The sequence below is a fragment of the Ailuropoda melanoleuca genome, chromosome 10 (assembly GCF_002007445.2).
Source record: "Ailuropoda melanoleuca isolate Jingjing chromosome 10, ASM200744v2, whole genome shotgun sequence".
NCBI classification, from domain to species: domain Eukaryota; kingdom Metazoa; phylum Chordata; class Mammalia; order Carnivora; family Ursidae; genus Ailuropoda; species Ailuropoda melanoleuca.
Window position 1 is genome coordinate 74927890 of NC_048227.1, and position 10829 is coordinate 74938718.

At 37.0% G+C, this 10829-nt stretch overlaps 1 protein-coding gene across 1 annotated transcript in view; it reads right to left on the reverse strand.

Annotated features, from left to right (window-relative positions):
* Positions 1 to 4549, reverse strand: part of THEMIS (thymocyte selection associated) — a 175899-nt gene extending 171350 nt beyond the window's left edge. Inside the window, exon 1 of the mRNA XM_011235092.3 lies at positions 4230 to 4549. Within this exon, the coding sequence (XP_011233394.2) occupies positions 4230 to 4320 (91 nt within the window). The 5' untranslated portion in view covers positions 4321 to 4549. The remainder of the gene's footprint in view (positions 1 to 4229) is intronic.
* Between the last annotated feature and the right edge of the window lie 6280 nt (positions 4550 to 10829).

A 10829-nucleotide genomic window follows, 5' to 3' on the forward strand; every position in this document is an offset into this window, starting at 1 on the left:
AAAAAATAATAAACCAAATTTAGTGTTATAGGACCAAATTGGTTTTATTCCACAAGGAAAAGGCTTATTCAACATCTTAAAAATCAATCAATACAAAAAACCACATAATCATCACAAAAGTCAAAGAAAGAATATATGATAAATTAAGCATACATTCATGATTTTAAAAAATTATCAGAAAATTAGAAACGTATTTAACTTCAAGATGAATTACTGAAATCTCTTTGTGGTTGTGAATGTGATAGGGAGGTTTTTTTTATCCTTACTCCTATTCAGTATTATAATTGAAGCTCTAGTTAGTTCTTTGAAGAAAAAAATACAATAATTGGAAGGAAGAAATGAGATCCACCAATATTCATATAATACATAAATGTGTATATAAATCCAAAATAATCTAAAGATATTACTTTTAGAATTCAACAAACATAAGAGAAAATGAAGGTTTCAAAAGATATTATTTATAACAGAATGAAAAAATCAAATTAAGAATAAAAGGAAGCACAAGAACTCCACAAAAAAAAAAAAAGCTATAAAATGAAGAGATCTATATAACTAGATAGCTATACCAGGCTTATGGGTCAGAAGACTTAATTTAAAATGATGCCAATTCTCTCTAAACCAAGGCATTGCTAGCAAAATGCCGAGAAGACTTTTGTGAAAGTTGATAAGTTAATTCTAAAATGTATATGAAAATTCAAACTGCCCAATTTCAAGGAGAATAATAAATTGGAAGAACTTATTCTACAGTATAACTCTCAAATTTGGCTACATATTATAATCATCAGGGAGATTTTTCAAAACCTGATGGTGATATCTTATCTCATACATAATTAAATACTTGTCTTTGAGGAGAGACCCAGCATCGGTATTTTTTATATTTCCAAGTGTTTCATGTGCATCCAAGTTTGAAAACCACAGCTTTTGCAGCATATTATCATATATAATATAATGTAAATTATGTATTGTTCCAAACCTGCATTAATTAAGACAGGGTGAAATTAATGTGAGGATTGCAATTAGTTGAATGGGACAAAATAGAAGCTATAGAAAGAGACCCACACATGTATGGACACTGTTTATGACTCATGTAGCAGTAAGGCAGTAGGAAAAAGGCAGTTTTTCAATCAAAGTCACTGCATCAACAGGCTCTATAAAAGGAAAAAATAAACACTGATCTCAACCTCAAATCATATACAAAAAAATCAATTCTAGTAGATTGCAGATCTAAAGGAGGGAGAAAACAAATGGAATAGATGCTAAGAGAATATCTTCATGAACTTAAGGTAAAGAAAATCTTTGACAACACACAAAAGGAAAATAATATAAACTGACTATACTAACACTAAAATTCAAAACTTCTATTCATCAAAAGCTGCCATTTAAAAAATGAAATGTCAATCTATAGACAGAGGACATTTGCAACACAAGTAGCTGACAAAAGATCAGGACCCTCTATATAATACATATATGTGTGTGTGTGTGTGTGCGCGTGTATGCGTGTGTGTATATATATAAAACATATAAATAACATATATAACATATATGTGTATATAACATATATATTCTTTGTGTGTGTATATATACATATATATAATATCAGTAATAAGAACTTATAAAATCCAATAAAGAAATGAACAAGAGACATGAACAATGTCTTCATAAAATAGCATTTCTGGGGGCACGTGGCTCAGTCAGTGGAGCATGCAACTCTTCATCTCGGATTTGTGAGTTTGAGCCCCACACTGGATATGGAGATTACACAAAAATAAAATCCTTAAAAAAATAAAATAGCATTTCCAAAAGGCCAATAAACATATGAAAAGGTGCCCAATCTTATTAGTCACCAGGGAGATGCATACTCAAACCATGGGCTACCATTATACTCTTACCAGAATAAATGCAGTTGTGAAGACTGATAACATCAAGTACTGCCAAAGATGTGGATTAATTGGGACTCCCATACATACAGTGCTGGTGGGAATGCAAATTAGTGTAACTTCTCTGAAAACTTGTTTTACATGATCTATCAAGGCTGAACATATACAGACCATATGACATGGCAATTCCACTTATTTATATACCCAACTAAATGCATAGACATGTGAACACTCTTGTACAAGAATGTTCATGACAACATTACTGGTAACAGCGCCAAACTGGAAATAATCCAAATGCCCATTAGCAATAGAATGGATAAGTAAATTGTGGTATAGTTAACCAAGAGAATATTATACACACTGAAATGAATAAGCTATATAGAACATCATGGATTGATTTTACAAAGATAATGTTGAACATATATGCCAACCAAGAAAGAATACATACTATTATTTTTCACTTACATAAAGTTCATAAATGACCAAAAGTCAGGATAATGGTTACTTTTGGGGAAGATGGTGGATAATGATTGAGAAAGGGCACAAACTGGGGCTTTTAGAATATTTGCAATTTTCTATTTCTTAACTTGAGTGTTGGTTATATAAATGTGTTTACTTTGTGAAAACTCATCAAACTGTACATTCTTTTCTCTTAAAGTATAAACAGTAGCAAAGTATTAAAGAATGAAGATGGCCAGAACACATGGAGAGACAAGCTATCCTCTTTTGTAAGACCCAACACAAAAATGTCAATTTTTCTCAAGTTAATCTATAAACTCAATACACAATGATGCAAATTCTAGTAGGATTTCTTAAGTAACTAATTTCTTCAAAAACACAATTAAAAGGTCTATGAATAGCTAAGTCAATTTAGAAAACAAGAGTAAAAAAAGGGACTGGTCTATACATGAAATATATTTTAACACTTAGCCTGGAACCATTGTTACACATACAGGGTAATAAGGGCACAACTGAAAAAATAGAGTGGTGGAACAGAAGAAATATTTCAGAGACAGATTAATCCAGATGTGAGCACATAATATCATTTAAAGTAGCAACACAAATCAACTGTGAAAGAATGACTAGCTTAGTAAATGGTACTGGAAAATTAGGTTTATTATATGGAAAAATCTAAAATTGGATCCCTGTACACTGCATCACAAAGTGTCTTCCAAGTGGATTAAAAACTAAATGAGAAATATAAAGCTGTAAAGTTGATATAAAATAATAAAGAAAAATATCTTTGTAACTTCTTATGCAAAGCTTCGAAAGCACAAACTATGAGACAAAAAAAAAGATTTGGGGCTGGTTTCAGAACAAAGAAACATTTCATTATATTGTATACATGGAAAAATATGGTCTGGTTCCATATAATCAATTTACAAATGAATTAAACAAAACCTTATGTTAAGCTGATGATGAGAGCAGGTGAGTATGTGTATGTGTGTATGAACTAGATCTGACATTTGTCTATTTTTATTTCATACTATAATAACTAAAACATTATTTTGTCTATAAATGGGAAAGATTTGCCTACCAACAGTTACTTAATTTTCCAGTAGTTCTTCTAGATCTAATTCTACAACTCTTGCGACCAGAAATATATATTTTCCTAGAAAATAACTCTTTGTCTTGTATGTATTCAAACTCACTCCTTAAAGATTCTAGGGTGTATTTTGTAGGCTTTAACATTCTTTTACTGAATTAACATAGTAAGTCACCTCAAAACACACTAACTTATTATTCAAGAGTCTTAGTTGAACTCTGGCTTTTCAACATAGCTTCTTAAAGATCATCTTGTGATTAGTAGATATTAATTTCTATACGTTCAAATAAGAATGTCATTATTTAAGGAATTAGAGGAGTTAGGATACTACAGAAAAAGTGACAGAAACGTTGGCATAAGCAACATTGCAAAGTGGTTAAGAGTTTGGTTAGTTTTTCTTTAGAAACACTGTGCTTTTAATAGTTGTTTTTGTTTAAAAAAACCCAAAACACAAAATTTTATTTTTTATATTCTAGAAACATAACTTTTTCACTCCTGGAGCATAACCCATTTCAAAGAAGAGACAAATAATTCACCATTCATGTTGGACGGTTCGAAGGCCTACAAAAATGCTCAAAAAGCTTCATTCAATTCCTTTGCCCTACCTAGCCCAGAGTCCTATCTAGTTTCTTCTCTCTAGCACTCTTGGATTATAACCATCTGTCAGTTAACTACTTTCTCTCTTTTGTGATTACCCTTCTTTCAACGGAACTCCTATATTTTCTATTAAAATTTCCCCTCCAAATCCCAAGAGTGCATACCTTATAAGCACTTTCTAGCCAGCCAAGAGATAGGAAGGTGCTTACCTTCAAAATAGATGCCTGACTGGACTTCTAGGACCCTGGGAAGGGTCCTGAGGTCAAGGGAGTGAACGAATTCTTCCAGCGACAATGCCATTGCTTGGGTCTTGTGCAGTCCAGGCAACTTACAGAAGCTCCCGCCTTCTGGCTGTCACTTGTTTGCAGTTGTTGTCCCTGCTGATCATTCCTCCTTCAGGCAGGCGAGGATGTCACATTAGCGTCCCACTAGGGTGGAGTAGCTCTATGTGGGGAGGACTGTGAAGAGGGAAGAAGGAGGCAGGGGACAAAAGGTGTGACAGCTCTTTTTGTTCTCATTGTGGCTTCATTTCCTTCTGACACTGAAGCAGAACAGGATGGGGGGGGGCAGTTAGCATGTCTGAACAGACAATGCCAAAAAAAAAAAACGAGAGTTGGTAAGTAGCTCACTGTCTGTTGCCGGTCCAGGTGTGCACCTACAACACTGGCAAGACTGTTTGGAGTTAGGGTTGCTTGTGGCTTTTTGAACCAGAAAAGAGCAGGAACACAGGACTAGAGTCTAATCTTAAAAATGGCACCATGTCAATTCTTTATGTCTTTAGCTCATTTCTAAAGTTTGGCTTTGTGCCTTATTTGCATACTCTCAGTGCTTTCATATTAAATTTGGTTACAAAAGTGCTCTGTGTCAGCGCTTTTGAGAAATCTGATACTCTGAAGAGAGAGGATCGAAACCACTTTTTATTCTTCCACATTAAAAATTTTGCTGAATCTTAAAGGAGGGGGGAGGGACACAATATGCAAAATGATACAGTAAATTAATCCGGTAAGTTAACATAAATTTTCTAATCACCACAGTGTAGTGAAAGTATCTAAATCTGTTGTAAGGAAACTGGGTTTCCTGGGTTTAACTTTGCTTTTGATGTATAGGTGACTTCAGCCTTATCTTCTCTGTTCCTCATTTGGCTCAATTATTAAATGAAAAAAAAAAAAAAGTAGAAGGAGTCAAATGAATCAAACAATTTCTTCCCAGGCTAAAATTCTGCATTTCTGATTCTGTGGTCCAAATTTTAGGGAGAGAAAAATGCCCAAAGTCAAAGGAAACAAGAGAAGCCTCATTGAAACAGATCTCTTAAAAATTTCCTCCCTCTCTGTTCTTTGTATTTAGCTGAAACAGTGTCTTAGATCTAGTGTATACAACTCAAGCTGATAGATTTTTTAAAAGATTTTATTTATTTATTTGTCAGAGAGACAGAGAGGGAGAGCACAAGCAGGGGGAGCAGTAAGCAGAGGGAGAGGGAGAAGCAGGCTCCTGGGATGAGGGACTCCTTCCCAGGACCCTGGGATCACAACCTGAGCCACTCAGGCACCCCTCAAGTTGATATTTTCTAAGACTCTTTAAGGATAAAGGAAGACTAGTTGGTATGGATACAGGTGAGAGATGCTAAGAAGCTGCACATTCTCCTTATAAATTGGACTCCTAGCTCTCTGTTAGGACACTGTTATAGCTTCAGACTGCAGAGAATAAAGCCAGACAGAGGGGGTCAGGGCTCACCCCAGTTCCACCATATCCTCCACGAAAATGACCAAGCACTAAAAACACAGACTTATTTTGATATAGAGCTTACTAAACGCTTTCAGCTCTTACAGTCATATTTGACATTTGCAATAATCTGCTTGGCTTCCTTTCTTTCTTTACAAAACTAGAATTGATGGGTCACTGTTAACAGCTTTTCACTAGTAGCTTCTACTTCCTCGCTTGCAGCTATTTTGTCCTAAAAATCTCCCAAACTTGATCAGTCTGCTTCCTGCACTCCCAAGCTCAGTCTCTTCAATTGGCTGCAAAATTGTTTACAGCCTAACAGCATATCTCACATCGCAGAACATATAAAGAAGGTTGCTGTGGACTGCTCCTTAAAAACCCTACATCTTTTAGAAATGGTGACACAGCCAATTTCATTTCATACCTACCCCAAGCTAGACTTCACTTGCCTTTTTTGTTTTTTTGTGTGTTTTTTAATTTTCCCAAATCAATTTTTTATCCTACTAGCCAATAAAGCCTTTTTGAAACATCACCAGTATCTTACAGTTATAGCTTCTATTCTTTCAACAGATGACTGGTTTCTGTTACAATCTGGTTCTCTTATATTACCAATCTTAGTTAATGACACTTCGCCTCTACCAGCTTCCCAAGCCAGAAGGCTACATCATGGGAGAGGCCATTTCTGGCCTCCAAATCCCTCAAGCCCTATTCTCACTATCACTCATTCTGTTCTTGCTCTGTATCCCCACTGTTATACTTCAGCCTAGATTGAAATCACTTCTGACACTGTAGGCAAGGAATTCTTGACATGAACAGCCAAGACAAACTGACAAAAGTATTGAGAAGGTACTTGAATCACCAGGTAATAAAGCAGACTAGGACTAAAGTTGAACAACTGAAACAGTAAATTACAAGTGCAATAATAATCAGATTAATGAGAGCTCAGAAACAAACCAGAGTACAAACGATGATTTCCTATATGAAAAAGGTAGAATTCCAAAGCAGTAGAGAAAAATGTTTTATTCAGCAAATAGTTACATAATTTTAAAAATAAAAGTTAGTTCCCTAAAATTCTATGCACCAAAATTAAATTTAGATAAATTTAAAAATTAAATTTAAATAAAAAGAAATCAAAGGAAAAAATAGAAAAATGTGTGGAGAAAGTAAGGGAAGAATTTTTTTTAAGCATTAATGGAAGGAAAAGACTAATAGATTTGGATGACAAACATAGGAAATATGTCTATAGATCAAAAAGATTTTTACAAAACAAAATAAACAGTACATACTTCAAATTAAGAATTGATGTCCTGGATGTATAAAGAGCACTTATTAATCGATATCCAAATAAAAAAATATTCACGGAGTTCTGCTTCTGGCTATGAGCTTGTATCTAACCAACTCTCCAACAAATGGCAACTAGAAAAGTGAATGGTTTTTTGACACTCTTGTTTTAAGGAACAGGAGAGCTCTCGGAGCAGTCGGACTTGAGAGTCAAGACCAGAAAAGCATGGAAACACAATGAGGGGAACCCAACCTTCCACACCTCTTTTCCCCTCAAAGCATTTGTGAATTAATAATTGGCATCAAAAGAGGAGCTGAGAAGCAGAGTATAAATGGTGGTTAAGGGGGACAGAAGACAAGGTGAATTTTTAGCAGTTTCACATAGCTAGGAAGGTAAAAATTGGAATTTGGGGCTAGCAAGGCATCCAGGGAAACAGAGAAATGAGTTGTTCAGCACCATTTTTCCCCTTCAGGGTTTTGCCTATTCAAAACCATACAGGGTTGATTGTATGACACCGGTTAGAAAGTGATCAGTAAAAAAGCTGACAAAACCAAGTAGCACTTTCCGGTGGTCTCATTGGTGGGAAGACACGGCCTGGCAAGGGGGAGGAAGGAGCTCCGGTAAATACGCTGTTTTCAGCTGGGGCCCCTGAAGGCTACCCTCTAAAAGAAAGCGTTGACTATAAATAGATAGGCCTTACCAATATTGAAGCCCAGATCAAAGTTAGCTCAACCCCTGATTGGATTAAAGTGATCTGCCGCATTTGAGCTGGGGGCTAAAGCAAAAGTCAACCCTGCCACTGGGGAAAGCAACCAAAACTTCTATAGTATTTTAAACACAATGTCTAGGATTTAATCATTTAAAAAGCTCAGTATGGAGTTATGAGGCATGCAATTTAAAATAATTTTGATTCACATGTTGGAAACTAGAAGATAAGAAAGAGAATTTCAGTAGAGAACTGCCATCTATTAAAAGTATCAGATGAAATTCTAGACTTGAAAAACAACAGTAACTGCAATTAAGAATTCAATAGTTGGATTTAACTGCAGACTGGACATATAGTAAGAGAAGGTTGTTAACTGGACACAGGAAAGAAGGCAATATTCTCTATTAACAGATAAAAAGAATTCAACATTAAGAATAGAAGAGAGGGGTGCTTGGGTCGCACAGCGGTTACGCGTCCGCCTTCAGCTCAGGGCGTGATCCCGGCGTTATGGGATCGAGCCCCACATCAGGCTCCTCTGCTATGAGCCTGCTTCTTCCTCTCCCACTCCCCCTGATTGTGTTCCCTCTCTCGCTGGCTGTCTCTATCTCTGTCAAATAAATAAATATAATCTTTAAAAGAAAAAAAAAAAAGAATAGAAGAGACATTTTAGCCATAGTGAAAAGGTCTTGTGCGTACGCTGCATCCCAACATGAAAGGAGAGAGGGCATAGACGGAGAAGCAATATTTCAAGGGATGATGACTAAAGATTCTCCAACGCTGTTCCGGGTGTACCGCTGCAGTGGGGCTTCCATCTTTTACTACAGCGGGGAACAAATCCTCGGACACCCATTCTTCCAGCCTCAGACCATCCTCTAACCTCTTTTCCAGTCTCAACCTTCAGAGCCATCGAGCCATCGTCGCAGCCATCCCCTGCCTCCGGGACCAGTCGACGCCAATTTTTGCGCTTAGCTCCTTATTGCCATGAATCATGAGCCCCAGGTTCATGGGAATTATTCCAGCGACAACATGCATCTGCGGGGCTCCTACACCTGCCTCTCTCTGGGCCTCTTTTTGCAACGTGGTGATGTGGCTCTGGAAGACGCCCGCCGCTTCCTCCGGAGTTGACTGTGGAGAAGCAGGAGACCTCCCAGCTCTCCCGAAGATGCAAAACCAGCTCGGACCGCGCCTCTTCCCCGCGAGCGTGCAGAAGCGGCCCCAAGAGGAGCGGACGCCCGGCAGCTGTCACAGTCCTGGCCAAGAACCTGCCCCAAGCGCTTTGGATCTGCGCACCGTGGCTCCTGCGGAGGCAGCCAGACCCACCATCGACTTCCTGAAGAGCCACTCCCGGGATGAGGGGCGAAAAGCATCAGGAAGATGGAGGCTACCACTCCTCCTCCGCAGGCTGGCCTGGGCCCGTCTCTCTCCAAAGGCTCACGGGCAAGCAGGAATTAGGAGCCTCCAGGCCCAGCGGGGCCTTGAGGGACGCCTCTGGCATTTCCCTGGTGTTAGGGCTTCTGCCTGAGCCTCTCCCATCAGCCACTGGGCAGCTTATTAATGACCCCGGAGCCCTCTCCCTAGCCAATGCAACTTTTTGCAGGAAAAAAAAAAAAGTGTACAAGTGGACCAGTGTATTATTCAAAAGTCAATTGCACTCAATAGTTGAGAGAACAACCATATACTGCTGAGGATGCAGTATATAATCACATGTACTGCAAACTGATGCGATCTATTTTGAAATCAATTTGATCTAGTAATTTTACATTTAAATATAATCAGATAAAGATTATACACACAAAGATTTATTTATACCATCATTGAGGCATTTATTACTTTTAGTGGCAAGAAAAGGAAAGAAACCTAAAGGACAAGAATGGAGGTTATTTACACAAGTTATCCACATGATTATATACTACGCTGCCATTAAAAGCATGTTTTGAAAGAAGATTATTGACATGAGAAATTTGCCAACAACATAATGTGAAAAATCAAGGATAAGGGAGAAGCAACATAGAAAACAAAGTCTAGAGTAGGTACCAAATTTTATATTTTTAATATACTTGAGTGGTTTTATTTTTAAAAATTAAAAAGATTAAAAGTCAGTGAAATAGTTTTCTTTTGAATAAATAAGGATTATTTTTTTAATTCTGTAATTTCCAACACTTTCATTTCACTCTTTTCACCTAAGCTACCTATTACTCTATACCTATCTATTATATCTGGTGGACATTTTTATTCCTTACCTTTATACTCATGGCCATGCTCTTCACGTTGAAATACTCTCTTTACTTGGCTTCCCTCAGTTTTCATTCTATTTTCTATTTGCTCCTTCTAGGTCAAATTTGCAGCTTTCTTTTTCTCTGCTTTTTAAATATTGTGTTCTTACTCACATTTATTTTGGGTATTCAATTACAATTTCTACCTTAAATGCATATAAGGTAATATGAAGCACCTAAAGGGCCAAGTTTAAAAAACAAATTTTCTTGGACAAAGGGCTCTATGAAGAGCAGGCTGTTCCATCTCTAGCCAATTGTTGTCAGGAAAAAATGTAAGTCCAATGGTCCTGGCTTTTCAAAATTTTCAAAAAAATCAAAACTGATGTTTTTCTTGTGAAATCACCTTTACATGTTTGCAACTAATTCTCATTTCTACAAGTGATGCCAAATTAATATTTTTATGTGAAATTGCCTAATCTTTTAACTGGAAGTTTGCAACTTATTCTCAGGAAAGGAAATGTTAACCAAAAATACGTCAATTAAAGGGCTGTCCATTATGCCCTCCGACCTATACCAGAATAGTAATGGTTTCTAAGTCTGTGTCTCTGGCCCTAATTCTTTACTGAGATCCAGACCTATGTAAGACCTGGATATTTTTCGAATTTTATATTCAACATGCCCAAAATTGAATGGTTCATTTCTTCTGCTTTTCCCACTCTCCCACCCACCACCTACAATATCTGTTCCCTCTTCCTATACTGTCTATCTTAGGAAATAGCAACAACCTCCATCTAATTTTGAAGCCAGAATCCTGGGTCTTATTAATGACATTTTCCTCTCTGTCATACCCTCTATCAAACAATCAGCGAGGAAATACAGGTCTATTGCT